General features: G+C 39.1%; 1 protein-coding gene across 1 annotated transcript in view; it reads right to left on the reverse strand.

The window, feature by feature from the left end:
- NCKAP5 (NCK associated protein 5) overlaps positions 1-18,446 on the reverse strand; it is a 640,837-nt gene that overhangs the window by 184,362 nt on the left and 438,029 nt on the right. The window contains exon 7 of the mRNA XM_044438433.1: positions 15,055-15,201. Coding sequence (XP_044294368.1) covers positions 15,055-15,201 — 147 coding nt within the window. The remainder of the gene's footprint in view (positions 1-15,054; positions 15,202-18,446) is intronic.

The raw sequence follows: 18,446 nt of genomic DNA on the forward strand, positions 1-18,446 counted from the left end.
GCAATGTAGTACAGGGTTAGCTGGGAAGGAAAATTATTTTGCAGAAGGAAAAAATCTGGCAGGGCAACATCCCTGGAAGGGATCAGCAGAGCCCAGCCATACAGGATCAACTGTGCTGCTACCACCAAGAGGACGTGCAGGCTAGAGACCTACACCTAAAATATAGCTTTTATAACTGGAAAGTCTGCGGATAAGAAGACACTCTTAGCCATGGATTTTCCAACTATGGACTAGGAGATTTTGTATATCCCATTTTTAACAGAAGGAGCCTAGGGCAGCACACACAGCTTTTTCTTCGTGCTATTTTCACTTCCTTGGGAGCTGTGTTATGCTGACAGATTGCAAGAGGCCTGCAGGCCACTCACTGATACTCACAGGGATTGAAACCAGGAGCTCTGGATCCAAGCCCAGTGCTGTGGCTACTACAGCACACAATTGCACCCCTCCCTTACTGGAGGGAGGATAGCCTTGGTGCTTCATAATTGACATATTTTGTTCCTTATTTAATAATCAGTTTTCAAGCTAACTCATTATTGCTATTCAAATGATTGTTATTGTCATTATAATTCATCTGATAACTTGGAAGGAAACTTTCCTTGCTCAAGCAGAACTGATTTTACAAGTGACTAGCACAAAGTAGCATGGCAGAAGCAAAACCATTATTAATATAAGGGAAATAAGTGGAGACTATTTTTGCAGGATTTACTGAAGGTGTGATTACAGATAACAAAGAAACTTATGAATACATTACTTGGTGAGAATTATTTCTGCTGATAATTGATTAAATTCCTACCAAGGGGAAAAGAGAGTGAAAGAAAGAGAGAGGGCAAAAAGATAGCTTTAATTCATGTGTATAAAACCAGAAATAACAGGATTGCTAATGTGCACAAATTATTGCTCTACCTTGTTACACCGGAAAATTGTTAATGTTATCTTATGGCAACAGTTCAAACATACTGAAGGGTGCACATTCCACCATAAACCCCTCTAGATGGCAGGATTCACTTGTATATGTCAGATGTCCATGGAGGCTGAAAGTCAAGTCATATTGGCAAGGTACACACCTATGTCAGAAAGATGACTGACTTCCAAGAGAGGTGACCAGTGCATTGCTTTAGCAGCCAAAATGGGTGCTGTGCTTACCTTCCAGCACTCTAATATGCCACTTTCATACTCCAGGAGGAATGGTAGAAATAAAAGGATTCCAGAAAGGGAGAAGTGGAATGCAGAGAGGTGGTTACATAAGATTCTATATGGTTCTATGTTTCAAGCCAACCAGAGCTGAAGAACTATAATGTGAACAGATAATTTCCAGGCATGTGTATAGAAAGAGGGGGAACAGCCAAAAGCAAACTAGTGATAAAATTAAGCTTTCTGTGAATACAAACTGGCTTAGCAAACTTTTAAAGGAGAAAAGAGCATTTTAAAGAAGTAGTTTTATCTGTGTTCATAATCTCAGAGTTTCTGTTGGTGAAGCAGGAATCTCACATAAGGATTCCTATTATTTGCTTTCTAATATTAGGAAGCATGCTGGAAAGTCCAGACCAACAGAAATGCCTGCTTCTATTAAATTGTATTCTAACCCCCCTTAAAATACCTTTGCTTTTAAAATCATTTGGAATAATAGAATAATATGGAGCAGATAGAGAGGCTGAGAGTTTAATACCATAACAAATGTGGATCACATTTTTAACATGCATAGCTCATGAAGTCTACATGCATATATTTGTCTGGATCTAGGCACTGTCACCACTGAAATCAGTGAGACTGAAGTTAGTCATGACTAATGGGGAACTTACAGTCCATTGAATTCAATAGCTCTGCTCTAAGTATGATTAAGCTGAGATCCAGCCCATGATCTATACTGGCACATGCTATTCTTATCAAATGCACATTATCTTATTCACATTCTAAAATGGACTAAGAAATAAAATTTGCATTAAAAGCACATTAATGCTTCACCATTTTCCAAAACCCATATGTAAGAGATGCAAGTCATATAATTCTAAGTACTCAAGTAAATTAAATAGGATTCCCTGGGCAGCCAGCAAAGCATTTAGAGACATAAAGCTCAATTTGAATTTTAACTACAGTGTCTATTAGAAATCTCTGAACTATTTGTTCTTTCTTCATCTTGTTACCGAGCTTTCTCTTAATATGGAAAATGAATTTTATCCTACAAAGCCTTTCTTACAGAGTATACTCCTTCCCAGGCAGTGCAACTTCTCATATATGGAAACAGTCTGTACGTAGAAACCTAGCAATTAAACAGCTTAAACAGCTTAAAAATCAAGTGTGTAATAATATATCTTGGTGTTTTTTTTTAAATGGGGCTATCACCACTAGATCAAACCCTCAAAAAGGTCCCAGAATATGGTCTGTAAGAACATACTGAAATGGTGGTGCTTCTATAGCCAAAGCCTATAATTGCACTGTCCAGGTAGTCTCCTTCGTGTGATGGGTGATGGAAAAAGCAGTAAGGAAACTTAAGGGCAGCCCCCAGGTCACCATGGACACACCAATGCCCAGCACAGCTAACATAGTATCCTTTCAATCTTATTTTTAAAGATTCATAGTCAAGGGGTAACTGGCCAACCAACCTACACTTGATTAGACAAGTTCTTTCTATTCTTTTTCCTTTAAAATGTTATTATCCTATTCTTTAACAAGAAGGTACTTATTGTGAAGTAGGGCAGCAGATGCAAACTCTGTTTCATTCTTGTACTCATGATAATCCTATAGCTGAAGTGAGTTTTACATGAGAAACTGCATATAACCAGAACACTTTTTTGTTACCAAAGCCGACAAACAGATTAAAGACAAATGAAACATTCCTAATATTATCAGGTGTTGTATCAAACAAGAAATTACTTTTTGAACAAGTATTACTAAAGAAGCATTTTCAAAATTCTGCAAATGATTTAATGAAACATTCTTGAAGATCTAACTTAGACATAATTTTAATGTTGGAACTTATAAAGGGTTCACTAGAAAATGTGCTTAGCATTTAATCTAGCAGACAGTAGAAATATCTGAAAAGGCAAAGGTAATTTTCTGTCACTCCCAGTGATCTGACCTTATCTTGCTTCCACTGACTAGACTATTAGCCAAGAACCCCTGACACCAAGCCATTATGCTTGAAGCTTCTCAATCCTGCACAAATGCAACTGAATGGAATTCAAAAGCACTGCTTCTCTGAATCAAGGAAAAAAGTACATAAAGGAAGTCCAAGAGGATGTATATTGTTTTGGTTGCACAGCTACAAAATGCTTATAAGGTAGGTCAGGAGACCTCAAGCAGAAAAGTAGAGCTTTTATACAATTGTGTCAAGCTGTTCCAGAAAGACTCTTTATTTCACTTTTGGTGTTTTCCTGACAATCAGCTGTTAATTTCTTGGCTCTCCCATTGTTAAGAACAGCTGTGTTCCTGTGACACACTAAGCCATCGTGCACATAAGTTGCACAGTGTGGGTTGTTTGAGGAGCAACCCACAGTGCATCAAACAGATGATGAGGATCTCTGTGGCTTGTCCTCCCCCCTTTCCTTCTTGGTCTTCTGGACAGAACTGCAGCAGAACCCATCTTGTCTCCCCCTCCGTACTCTGGCCATTGTACCTTATTGTTTGTTACCAATTTGTGGAGCCTCAAAACTAAATAATTGACATTGTGATGGTGGGTTTCCCTTGAAAATTGTGCAACTGTGCTTGCAAGTTATGGCTATTGCTGTTATTGCTGCTGCTTTGCAAGTGTACAACCGCACTCTTACTTTTCCAGTTTATGTCTCTTTTTTCTGGTTCCTCTGGTCACCTTTCTTGTATGTTTTAGGTGCTAAAGAAAGTGGAATGGGTAACTTCCATGGAAAACAACATGCTCAGAAAGCATGCAGGCTAATTTGAACACAGTTGTCAGGGACCAATTGCCTGTGTCACATAACAAGAGAACCAGAGCTGGGTAATACTAGCATACCTGGCCCAAATCTCCTAGTGACCATTTCCAACAGCTTCATATAGAATTAAATAATACTGGGGCAAGATAGTATCCTATGGCACCATGCAGTTCAATTGCTATGGAGCTTAGGCACTCCTATTCTCTGGAACCATCCTTGCAAATATGAGGGAACAGTGCCTTCAACTACCAATTCAAGGAAGTGGAACAGGAAACGCTGAGCCCAATGGCATCAAAAGCCACTAAGAGTTCAAGACGTTGTACTCCCATATTCTTTTCCTGAAAAGGTCACCCATCAGAGTGATGAAGGCCAATTCTATCCCAAAAACAGGACTAAAACCAAACTGGAATGAAAATACCTCATAGGGTCTGCTTCTTACAAGAATACTTGTGGTTGAGACACGACCACTTCCTAAGCACCTTACTCTGAAATGGAGCAATTGTGACCAAACACTAGTTGTCACAACACTCTGGATCAGTGAAGGAAAGGTTCCCGCAGCCCCCAAGAGTGTTCTCACACTGTCTCCTTCAAAGCATTCAAGACAATTGGGATCATGTCATAAAGCAATGCTGTTATCAACACTCTCCTAATGTGGTCTGAAGGAAAAAGATCAAGAAAGCATGTGGTGGGTTCTACAAATTCAAACTTTTTGTTCATGTGCCTAGGATAAAATAGGGAAAAAATTAAACTGATCCTTCAAAGCAAGATAATATGATACACTGAACACCTCAGTAGACACAGCATCAATCTCTGTGTGCAAGTCAGCATGAAGGTGATTGATTTTATCCCCAGAGCATCTTGCAAACTCATCATCATGGGCCTCCCAGGATTCCTGTACTGCATTCATGAGGCTGGTTGAAAGCAGTCCCAGAATCACTTGGAAAAGCTCAGTGGGGTGTTTGCTTAAGGATGCAATGGAAATAGCAAAGTAAGCCCTCTTTGCTGCCTTCACTGCCACAGAATAGGTGTGATTATACATTCTGACATATACTCAGTCACTTCCATGATGCGTCTTCAACCACGTAAGTCCCAGTCTGATCTGTTTCATTGTCCAGAGTTCACCAGGAAACTAGTAAACCTTCTGAGCAAAGAGGACACTCTTGAATGCCTGTCTCAATGGCCCACTGTGTCTTGCTCTTGTGACAAGCACCTTGACCAAAGCACCAACTCAAGTCTACTAGAAAACCCCCAGCAGCATTCAGGAAATCTGCAGGTTCCATACATCTTTGCAGACAGCCCTGCAGGGAGTGACTGGCACCATGAGACCAAATTTCACTAGCATGTGGCCTGTCCGTGTCAACAGAGAGATTTTTACTGAACCCCCTTATCCAGATCACCCAGTCTAAGCATGTGCTTACACTGGAAATGCCAAGGACCATGGCATCAGAGCAAACCATGTTTTCTAAGTGCAAATGCAGTACACATTTAAGGGAAGTAGTTTGGACCGGATGATGGACTGGCAAGCAAAAGAGCACTGCATCCAAGCACTATTGATTTTATGCTTGCACTCTTGCAAACCAACTCTGCCTGCAATACGCTTTGTAATTCCAGGTCCCTTACTTATGTGTGATTTTTTATTTGGTCCTTCCAGTGTATTGTTTCCCTACCCACTTTCGAATGTTTCTCCCAGTGGAGAAGCACAGCTACTTTACTTATTTTTGTTTCCTAGCTAAAATATATCTAGCAAATGAGTCAACTGATCAAACATTTATTTTGGATATAGTTCAGGTCATTCATTTAGGAGAGGCTTCACTTCAGGTATGAAGGCTGTACTATGGCATCTGATTCCAGAAACTTCTAAGACCATTTAAGAAGACTGTATTCTGGAAATGCTTCATCCAGCACTGACCATACCAAAGGCAGAATATATTTATTAATATTTCTTTTGTTTTAGATCTTGCACATGCAAAGTTGTTCCTCTGTAAAGAAGTAGAACTGGGGTTTGAAAAGGAGAGAAGGACCCCTCTCCTCTCCTCTCCTCTCCTCTCCTCAGCAATGAAGATGGAGAATGAGTACTGTCACTTAAGTACTGGATAATTACCTGGATTGAGAGAGTGGTGGAATCAGTGACTATGCTCTTATTACTGCTGGGAGAATTTCTCCCAGCAGCTCAAAATCCCAGAGGTAAAAATCTCCATGGAAGAAAATGAACTAAGAGCAAAAGCATCAGATAATTAGGATTAAGTAGCCTGACCTAGGGCAGCGGAGCAGTTAAAAAATTCTAATCATGTGAGCAATCAATGAACTAGGGTGAAATGGGGTTTCTCTGATTAATTGTAAAGAGTAGACAACTGATGCAGTGCATTTGAAAAAATAGAACAATTCTGCAGCAACTTTGCATAATTATATCTCAAATTTTAACTGGATTCAGTTTGTATTATAGGCATTTTTTCTCCCTGAAAGCAGCAGAGTAGATTCTTTGTGAATGCAGTACATGAAGAGAAAAGTTACCTTAATGCACACACTCAAAGCAACAAATCACTATCTCCTTCAATTCATACAGTGCATCAGAATATTTCTATAAATAACTGAAAGGATAAAAGTAAAATAATCTTCTTGTAAGATGGTTCATTCAAGGAAAGCAACCATAATTATAAATGGTATTTCTCAATCCTGGGAAAGGTCAACCAAGAGCCTATTTGCAAAAGTGAACTGATAGGGTCATTTCACTTTGGTGTTCAATGTTGATTACAAGAAATTTTAGAAATATACACAAATGTTGAATTTATTATAACCAAGTCTTGCACAGAGGGTAGCAAGCTATGATCGTGGGGTATCAGGAAATACGTTTGGATCCTGTTGCCTAGAAAGATGTATGTCAAGAGCAGTCCAACAAACTTTTGCTGACCCCAACTGAGCTACAAACAATGATACTTTCACACATAAAATAGCGGTTTTCATTGGAATCCGTCAAGATTATACATTTATATGGCTTCCCTGGGTCTGTAATTTGGTACAGGAAAGCCATGTTGAGAACAGCCTGAGGCTGATTGTGGGTAAGTATTTTTCCTGTTACTCTTTGGAATGGAAAATGTATCAACTTGCTTTTTTATATTACAACATGCAGTGAAATAATTCCATCTATAAGCCAGTACAAGCTGATTTGTCATTTTAGAAATAACAATTAAGCTCTGAATTGGTTGACCAAGGTCACAGAAGTGGCCCAAATCATGTTGCTGCCTAAGCAAGAACAAGGGCAACTGAGTTGTTCTGGTTCCTTGCATTTCTCCCAAGTGCTAGGCACATTCTGATCTCAGGACTGGTCACCACATTGGTCAATTTTAGATCCCAGCAAGTTGAACTGCTTTACTTTTTCGATGGTCTCATGTCAATCTGCACTCTGACCTGTGTGTTCTCTACAGTCATCATTAACTTTGTTTTCTTGATGTTAAGGTGCAATCCAAATTTTCCACTTTCATTTTTGGCTTTAAGGATTAGCCATTCCAGATCTTCTTTGCTTTCTGCAAGCAGAGTTGTATCATCTGCATATCGGAGGTTAGTGATATTCCTACCACCAATTTTGACCCCAATGGTACTTTTTTTCCAAATATGCATTCCTTATAACTATTTCTGTGCATATGTTGAATAATGCAGGTGACAGGATGCAACCTTGCTGAGTGCCTTTTCTAAATCTGGACTGTTTGGTGTCTCCAAATTCTGTTCTTATAGTGGCTTCCTGATCAGAGTACAGTGTCTGGATGTGCTGTGCTGATATTCCCAGTTCTTTGAGGCAGTTCCAGAGCATGTCATGGTCAACACAGTCAAAGGATTTTGTGTCGTGAATAAAACACATGTAGAGGTCTTTTTGGTATTCCTTTGCTTTTTCCATCATTCAACATAGATTGGCAAAGTGATCCTGTGTTCCTCTCCCTGTATGAAATCCCACTCGTACTTCAGGCAATTCTCTGTTGGTGGTTGTGTTCAAACAACGTTGGCTTATCTTCAAGAGTATTTTACTCATGTGTGGTATCAAGGCTATTGTTTGGTAGTTGAAGCAGTCTTTTGTATCACTCTTCTTTGGTACTGGGATGAATACTAATCTTTTCTATTCTTTTGACCATTGACCAGATTTTCATACACTTTGGCACAACTCTGTCAGTGCTTTTGTTGGCAGTGATCTCAGCAACTCTCCTGGAATTCTGCCAGTTCCAGGGCTCTGCAGTTAGGCAACTGGGTGAATGCCCACACTACTTCCTCCTCCAGGATATCTGGTTCCATTTCTGTTAGAACAGCTTTTCTTACAGCTTGGCCTTGATTCTCATTTGTGTAAAGTTCTTCTACATATTCCTGCCATCCTTCTCTGATTGCTTCTCATGCAGTTCCTGCCATTGTGTCATCTGGCATAGCCTATCTTGCCATGAAGTGGTTTCTGGCCTTCTTCACTTAGGTGAAACTCTCTTTTATGACCTCTCTTCGTTGTTTCCTCTGATTTCTATGGGTGGTCGTTTGACACCGCAGCACCTGAACTTTACCTTGGCAGCCAGCAGTTTGTGGACTGACCCACAATCTGCTCCAGGGAACATTTTCACTTCCTTTGGCATAAGATGTAGTTGATTTCGTTTTGATGTTCTCCATCTGGCGAGGTCCAAGTATATAGTTGCCATTTGTATTGCTCAAACCAAGTGTTCATTATGCTTAGCTGTTGTTCATGGCATAGCTGGATCAGTTGTTCTCCTGCCCCATTTCGTTCATCAAAGCCAAACTTGCCTGTGATCCCTATTTCTTCCATTTTATTTATTTATTTTTTATTTATTAAAACATTTCTATGCCGCCCCTTGCCGGAGCCTCGGGGCGGCTCACAACACAAAATAAAATACAATAAAATACAAAAATAACGATATAAAATTAGCAATATAAAAGATTCCACTTTCTTCCACTTCTGCACTGAAATCTCCTATCTCCTATAATACAGATAATCCTTGGTGTTTTTTCAATGTTTCCTGAATTACTGCATAGAATTCTGTAATGTTCTCTACCACTGAGTCCACAGTGGGAACATAAACTTGAAGAATTGTTATGTTGCAAGGCTTTCTGTTTATACGTATTGCCATTATCCTATCACTGACTGTTCACAAACTTTCTATGGTTCTGCCTGCTTTTTAATTCAGTATGAAAACCACTCCTCTTCTGGTGGCGGTATCATTACCGGAGCAATATATGATATGATCATCAGAGTTGAAGAAACCACAGCCAGTCCAAAGGACTTCACTGATGCCTAGTATACTGATGTTAAGCCTTCTCATTTTGTTCTTAATGATGTTCTTCTTTCAGGCCACTGACATTACACATTCCTAAATTGATTATATTGTAACTATAATTGATTAAATTATAACTAGCAATACTGTAAAAAAAATCTGGTTCCTGAAGTGGCTTCACTTTGCCTGATGGAAAGGCTGGTTCTGCTTTTGTAAAATGGAAAACACATACTTATAATATTCATTTTCTTATTTTGGGCCATGTACTTGAAGCAAGACCAGTGCTCAGGAAAGATGAACAGTTAAGCTGAAAACAAAATAAATATGCTGGACATGCACACAATAGGCATGTCATGAGTGGAGCTGGCTAGAGCCGGGGGTCAGACTAGATGATCAGGGAGGTCCCTTCTGACTCTCTGTTTCTATGTTGAGAGCAAAATGGTAGGTACCTTCCTGGATACCTACTAAATAAGTCAACAGTCTTTTTTAAAGTTTGCATATGTATTCTTGACTTGTATTCAGCATACGAGATAAAATATACTTTATACTATTTATTTTACTAAAAAGAAACGTACAGATAGTCGCTTGATGACAAGGAAGAGCACAGAATCTTGCTTTGTGAATGGATTCACCACACATTTTTGTGTTTGTTCATTTGTTTTTATTTTTATGCCACCCAAAGCTCTCTGGGTGGTTTACAACACATAAATACAATATAAAATATAAGCAGTAATACAAACATCATAAAAGATGTTATGTTACCATTGATGTTACCATTAAAATGTGACAAATTTAAAACCAATGTTAAAAAGTTACAATACAATACAAAGTTACAACTGTAAGACGTGTTTAACCAGCTAACATAATAGTAGTCAATTGAATGCCCTGCAGTAGAGGATGCTTGGCTTGGCAGCAAAAAGCTATGAAAGTTGATGCCAGGCAGACTTCAGTGGGGAGCTTATTACACAACGGTGGGCACACCACTGAAAAGGCTGTTCTCCTTGTTGCCACCAACCAAGCATCCCTTGGAGATAGCAGTAAGTGGGACTCAGGCCCCAGATCATGATCATCAGTTCCAGATAGAATGCAGCTGGGAGATAGTCTTTTAGTTATCATTGGGCATTTGGTGACAAATGGGAACATGGAATCTTGCACTCTGAACAGATAGTCTGATGAACATATCTGTGTGTTTGGGTCTATTTTTAGATGTGTGCATGAGCAGTGGTTTCCTTTAGCACATGGAACCAATAAGATATTTTCCTAAGAGACAGCATGAGTGTAAAAAGGGAAACACTGCCTGAGAAAGAAAGCTGACAGGTGATGGGTAGGGAAGACCACAGGCTAAGGGAAAGGTAGAGGTGCAGTGTGGTCAGGTGTAGGTTGAGAGAAACTAGGTTATGATTGGTAACTGTGAGAGGTAGTGGCAATGGATCTGTATCACAAATGTGGTATGAACACACCTGGAGCCAGTGCAAGTCCTAGAATGAAGGACTAGAAGCAGAAGAGCAGGGTTGAATCCCCCTTAGCCTTGATGTTCACAGTTTGTCCATGTGACATTTACTACCTCTCGGCCTAACTCCATGCCTCAGCAACTTGCTCAGGAGATAAAAAAGTACAGTAACTAGATGAATCTCTCTCACTGTGTGTATGTGTGTGTGCGTGCGTGCGTGCGTGCGTGCATGCATGCATGTGTGCGCAAACATATTTTTATCCATGTGTTTTCACCATCATAGTATTTTCCCATTAGTTATTCATTATCAGTATTTTATCATATAATAATCAGTGTATGATGAAACATAGTGCAGAAGAAAGAAAGATAAACTTCGTGAGGCATTTTGCCTCCTGCTGGCCTTTTTGTGTAAATATGGTTGGCATTCATCAGATATGAATACAGCATCAGAGAGCTGTAAGATGCAATATCAAAAAAGGAAGGGATACTTACTGAGAAAAGAATATGTGGTTATGGTTAACAGATCATGACTTCAACTATTGAGCAGCATGGTGGAGCAGAAATTAAGAATGAAAAGTGTATTCTACTGAAAAATATTTTCAGCACCAAACAAAGCCAAAGCTGAAAGGAGGAGAAGGTTCGGCCGTAACTTCAAAGCATAGTTAATGTGTGATCAGTGTTCACAAAAATACTGTGTTAATCAATGATCACAAACTATTGTGCATTTTTTCTCAAAATATGACTCACAGCTTGGCCTACCACACTGGGTTGTTGTGAGGTTAAATTAGGGAAGAAGCCAGCCTGCCAACTTGTGTTCCTTTAAAGAGGAAAAAGGCTAGATATAAAATATACCACATAAAAAGTAAATACATGTTGCTTTTGTCCCCAGTCAAAGGAATCACCAGAATTTCACTCATGGTGCACAGTGACGCTGCTGTAGATTTGCATTAAATTATAGCTTCAGCTATTGGGTGGTACAGAAATTAAAGAAATAATAAATAAGATGGCATAGCACAGAATTATTTGACAAAGCTCAGCCAATGGCCCGAGTAGAATCCACCTGCACACCTGAGGGTTTGACTGTGAAATTATACCTTCTAATGCTTAATGGCATCAAACAATAAGTGTATCATGCACTTACTCTCTATGTTATTCTAGAGAAAGTCCTGTTAAGGTACCCAAAACAGACACAGCAGCTTTCTTAAGGGAGAAGATCCCCAGCACCAATCTTCACCCGAATGAAGCACGACAGTCTTAAGAGGAAAACCTCTTGTTCCATAGATGGTATTCACATGAAACAGAATATTGAGAAATCCACATTATGGTTTGTGTGGAGAATGCCAAAACATACAGGATGTTCTCTCTTCAGGCTGCTGCCCTCCGTGAGTACAGAACGAGAAATGTGACAGAGAAGAAAAAGGGGAGTCGCTCTACTCACAGACCACGAACCAATTTCTGAATGGTAACCTGAGGCTATAGAAATGGATACACAGACATTGTGTAAGTGAATGAACTATGCACTTAGTGCCTATAAACGTTCTGAAAACATGATACTGAAAATCCAACATCCGCCTGAGAAGAATGAATGAATAACCATTTTTGTTTGTTTTCTTCCCAATCCTCTAATGGAATACAAAGATTAATTACTTTCCAAATACCAAAGGATTAAATCCACTAATTGCACAACTAATAAAATGCATGTCCCTTGATTAATAAACCTCAGAGCTTCCAGCATGACATAAAAAATTATATCTCTGAAGCACAAATACACAAGGGTAAGGATATATAACATTAAACCAACATACGATTAGCAATACTTTATTTTAATTATCTTTGGGTACTATTAATGTTGGCCCTGCAGTTCATTTTTCTTCATGGATTACTCCTTAGACTGCTTGCACAGATTAATTCTGCAAGAATGCAGGACAGAGTTTAATTTTTTTAAACAAACTGCTACACAAAAATGGAATCAATGTAGAAATCCTATTTGGCGACCTTTCACAGTCAGGTTTACCTATCCTTCAAGGCAGTTTGAAATAACTGACAGAAAGCCATGGCTTCATTAAACAATTCCCTATCATTGGAAAGTGAAAAAAGGAAAGTGAAACACCTAACTGGCTACACAGAAATCACTGAAAATACACTGAAAAAGTCATTAGAGTGATCTGGGTGCAGCATCAACTCACTCAACAACTGATTTAAAAAGCAAGAAAAAAATCACAAAGGTAAACAGAATGTATCAAAATTTTGTGACCTTGGTGTATGTGTTGATTATGTGATATTATATAGTGATGTATAGACATGGGGGTAATCTGAGTTGAAGGATTGCTCAGTAATATATAATGGGGTGCATACATCCTTGACTTTTCTGCCTTAGTGATTCTATTGCAAAAATGGTGCTTTGTACAAATGGACCCACCACTTACACAAGAGGAGATCTAGTGTTTCCTAGTGGAATCTCCAAATGATGGAAACTCTTATTTTTGAAAGGAATCAGGTTGGCTCCTTAATGTCAACTCTGCTGACCTGTGTCCTCTAGGAAATGAGCATTTCTGATCATGTTGTTTTACCCTACTTATGAAAGCACCACTTCATAAGCAGAGGAAGCTGCTGGAACATGATAATCAGTAGAGTGGAAGAAAACTGATGAGGGCAGAAAAAAATCTTTGGGTTCTGTCCTATAAAATAACAGGCCATTGTAGACATTCATGGAAAATGTACAGATATTCCATTTGTGAAGAAGAAATTGTGTACTTTCTTTGGCCATTATGCAAAATGTCCAACAGTCTTGGGAAATCTGTGTATCTTGACTGCATTTTGTACAGCGCAGTACCCAGCAGTGTTATTCCACAAACTAATATAGCACTAGCACAACTCAACAGACACTGCATCAATAGCAGCACTGAGATCAGCAGGAAGGTGACTGATTTTCATCCTCAGAGTGACTTGCAAAATCATCCCAGCAGGTCTCTGATGAAAACAATGCTGAACCACTCAGAAAATCTCAGCTGGGTAGCTACTTGAGGATGGGACAGAAATGGCAGAGTAAGCCTTTGTTGCTGCCTTCACTGCCACACATTAGGTGCAATGATATGCTCATCTGTGTATTCTGCTATGAATGTATCTGTATACAGCATGTATGTATCTGCTATGTATGTATCTGTACACACACACACACACACACACACACACACCCCAAGATAAAAGTGCAACATGTAAAAAAGGCATGATATAACAGGTCTGGAGAAATCAAGGATATATTGGCAGAAATAGCAGGAAAAGATGGATTGGGGTGAGTATTATGCAACACGCCAGTGAGTCAGACATTGCAATAACAAAAAGTCTAGCCTAGACGTTCTCCTAGATAGTCAACTCCTGTTCAAACCTCCTCTGCAAAAATGTATCAGTGTGTGTGTGTGTGTTTTGTGCCCTTAAGTGCATCACTTACACAGAATTGACTTGCCCTTATACATTCTAGCTGAGCTTCTATTACTGTGGCTTTGAATAAACCAAAAGAGCTCTGGAGAGATCTAACTTTCTTAACATACATTTTCAACTTCCTTCTGCTGCTGCTTTCAGTTCCTCAAAGTTTCTTCTTTTGAAATTAAATTGGACTACATGGGGCTTCCTTTCCCATTTCCTACTGGCCTATAAAGTATCTGATAGCAAAATGAACACTCCTTCCAACTGGCTCAACAATACTTACATCTCTCAGTAGGAAATGGGTGCCAGTCGGGGTTATACATACTGGATTCCATATTGGGATATTCTGGGGCGGGTGTAGGTGGGAGGTAGTCAATCCCTCCCTCCCTCTTTCTCTCCCAGTTTTCAACTGTCCACAGTCCTGTCCACAGCTCAGCTGTACTATGTAGCCCTGGTGGCGAATATCTGAACACCACCTGTGTCCCTCTGATCCCTGTGCTCCAGGCAAACTAACGATGTGCAGCAACTGGCAGTGCTGCTCTAGAAGAAGTGGCAAGCACACGCCTTCCAGCTGGGAGCTTTGTTAGTGCTCCATTCAGCAGCAGCAGCAGCAGCACTATCACCCAAATCAGGGCACATCCAGAGTGAACTGTGGCCAGACTTGCTGCCTTAGAAGGGGAAAAACGGACAATGGGGCCAGTACGGTGGAGCCTTTTGTAGTTTGTACTGCAGAAAGTAAATCATAAGGACTAACTTTTATGTATTAGAGTCTCTGTGGGTTTGAGTTAGCCTCAAGCTTGAAACAAGTTACATTTATTTATGAAGTTTCTTTTTAAGGATATATGATCCTTGACATTAGAGAAGGATCATTTCAGTGGTTCCAAGATCGAGCATTTCATTTATCCTGGTTTAATGAGTCATGATCAAAAATACATTGTAACAAGAGCTTAGGTGAACTGAGGAGGAGAAGAGTTATATTGCAGCACTGTTCAGTACCGATAAAGAGGAGACCCCTTATGGAAGGAGTTAAAGGTAAACTTACCTCTAGAGCCTTCAGCCGGTCCAACAGTAATTTTGTCTTTTCTTTTTTATCCTCATTGCTGTTTTCATTCTTCGAATCTTTATCTGCTGCAGTGCAAATGTCTTCCATGCCTGTTTTGCATCTTTTTCCATCTTGCGTTAATGTTTCCTAAAATAATGAATATATTTACTGTTTTGTTCATTAAGGAAGTAAGTTACTGAACATCTTGAAACCAATATGCCTATTTGTACAAATAAAGGTTTATTTTGTTTATTGTTAACCCATAGTCCTTAGACTGTTTGAATATCTCATCCTCAGGACCACATAGTCCAACAAAGGAACCTTACAGCTTGGCAACAGTATCGAGGGAGAGATTAATTAATAATATTGGAATGGCATTCCTGGTGGTAGTGTTACATACACAGAGAAAGAGGGGGAAGTTAAAGACACACTATATCCAAACAAATTATAGGAGCGTACTTCTAACAAATATATTTTCTTCCAGTGCTCACAGTAGACATTTTAGCATTTCTTGTTCTAAAAATGCTTGCATATGTTTTGATCTTGCTTCTATTTATACTAGCTTTGGAATCAAATGCTGGGAAGAGGGATGAATACTGTTCAAAATTCTCAGGACTCCAAATAGCCAGCTACATATTGATAATGTATATTTTTCCTTTTCTTTACTTGAATGGTCCCATTGCAATACTGCTGTTTTAGCTTGAAGAGTGATGGTTCAGCACAGAAGGGCTCCTGAAATGAAAAGTGATTGAACTATCTCTTAAATTTATAAAAGTTCCTGTTAAATGCTATATAATACATAAAACACTGTTCATATACTAAAAATATTTTTATTCAGAAAATAAAAACAGCTACAGTGCTCTAAAGTACTTTCCTACACTATTCTTTGATCATGAATTTTGTTATTTCTGTATTTCTCACTTTATTCTTCATCTTGGTACCCCCTTTTTTCTAACACAGCTCTCCTTCACAACAACTCCCTAACTTCCAAGGCAAGAGTGAAGAACCGTTTTTTGTCCAAGGACTGAATATCATTTCAGAAGCAACTTAGGGACAAGCCCAAAATATTAAAATAAACCCCTTTAATGCATTTACTAAACCTTAGGAGAGGCACTTCAACCTTTTAGAAAGTAGAAACCTGTACAGAATCCAAGAAGCCACCTGAGCTGGGAGGAAGGTGGTTAGACAGGGAAAACCCCAAAGGTCTGAATGAGTAAAAGCAGGGCAGCTTGGTCCCTCAGGCCTGATATTCTGCACCCCTATTCTAAACTCTGGATAATACAGCAAACAAGATGGCAGAAAGAATGGTATCATTCAGGTTTCAAACTGCCATATATTAAAAAAATCTACTCAAGTGGAAAACCAACAGATTGTGCAACAGCTGGGCTACATGCTAAAGCCACAACAACATAGATCCAGCCTAACTTAGGTTCCTTGGATAAGAATTCACTGTCTTTACTTTTATTACCTGAAAATAAATATCATAAATACATCCAAATATCCAAAAGATGCTTATAATCTAGCACAGAGCAATCGATTAAGAAAAACAAGCTGTAAATCATCTTGGTCATTTAAGTATTAATTGCATTCCCTCAGGATTGGGAAATATATACTTTTTGCTGATATTTCGATTAAGCTATGGTACATGTAAACTCATTTCAACTACCTGTTCAAAATATGTCAAACAAAAATGCACAGCTACCTGAACATAAACCATACTGTTTAGATCCTAAATATAATCCCTATGAATTAGCATTTCAAAAAAGTCATTTTCTACTATACAAAGACTTTTTAAATGGAATTTGTATGCTTTTCAAACGATAGCATATACCATAATCCCAGAATTGTGCTTGGGGTTTAGATAAAAAAGACATTTTCAAAGTATATTGCTATGACTTATGGTTTTATAGAAAGCAATTCTCAGACCTTAAAATAAAACAGAAATAAATAAGTCTTCTAGGTTTTTCTATCATCTAGCTCAAGTTAGCAGTGTGAAAATCCACACTGCTATGTCAACTAAATAAGAAATACATCAAGGGCACAAATGGTACAGAAGTAATACTAGAAAAAGTTGATGCTAGACAATGTTAGTCTATGTAGAAATTGAACAGGACAGAACAAAATATCAAATCTCTTTTCTTTTCTTTAGAAAAGAAAAAGATGGACCTGAGCTATTGTGAATAGGGAAACCCTTCACATCTATGCAGTCAATGGAAGTGGACAACTGTGTCCAAAAAGAGGAGAGTGGGAGTGAGCTTCTGGAGGAGGCCCATCAATATTTATATCATGGATCAGCGGCTTCATGAGGATATCCAAATTTCAAAGTAAAGCTGCAATCCTACAGAACTATTAGAATTAATTCTGATAAAACATGCGTAAGATCAAGCAGCAGAGATTTTTGCTAACTCATAATGGCTTTAAGAAGAGGTGGCAAGATTACACAGAAGAACTATACAAGAAAGAGCTTAACGTCCCTGATAACCACGATGGGGTGGTCACTGACCTTGAGACAGACATCCTGGAATGTGAAGTCAAATGGGCCTAAGGAAGTCTGAGCAACATCAAATCTAGTGGAGGTGACAGTATTCCAGCTGAGCTATTCAAAATCCTAAAAGACAATGCAGTAAAAGTGCTACACTCAATATGCCAGCAAATTTGGAGAACTCAACAGTGGCCACAGGATTGGAAAAGGTCAGTTTACATTCCGATCCCAAAGAAGGGCAATGACAAAGAATGTTCAAACTACCACACCATTGCACTCATTTCACATGCTAGCAAAGTTATGCTCAAAATCCTACAAGCTAGGCTCCAGCAGTATGTGGACCGAGAACTACTAGAAGTACAGTCAGGATTTCGAAGAGGCAGAGGAACTAGAGATCAAATTGCCAACGTACGCTGGATCATGGAGAAAGCTAGGGAGTTCCAGAAAAACATCTACCTCTGCTTCATTGACTATGCTAAAGCCTTTGACTGTGTGGATCACAACAAATTGTGGCAAGTTCTTAAAGAGATGGGAGTACCAGACCATCTTATTTGTCTCTTGAAAAACCTATATGTGAGTCAAGAAGCAGCAGTGAGAACTGGACATGGAACCAATGATTGGTTCAAAATTGAGAAAGGAGTTCGGCAAGGCTGTATACTGTCGCCCTGCTATTTAACTTATATGCAGAGCACATCATGAGAAAGGCGGAGCTAGTTGAATCACCAGTTGGAATTAAGATTGCTGGGAGAAATATCAACAACCTCAAATATGCAGATAATACCACTCTCATGGCAGAAGGTGAAGAGGAACTAAAGAGCCTCTTGATGCGGGTAAAGGAGGAGAGCACAAAAGTTGGCTTGAAACTCAACATTAAGAAAGCTAAGATCATGGCATCCGGTCCTCTCACTTC

Source organism: Varanus komodoensis, unplaced genomic scaffold, assembly GCF_004798865.1.
Source record: "Varanus komodoensis strain SLA01 unplaced genomic scaffold, ASM479886v1 scaffold32, whole genome shotgun sequence".
NCBI classification, from domain to species: Eukaryota; Metazoa; Chordata; class Lepidosauria; order Squamata; family Varanidae; genus Varanus; species Varanus komodoensis.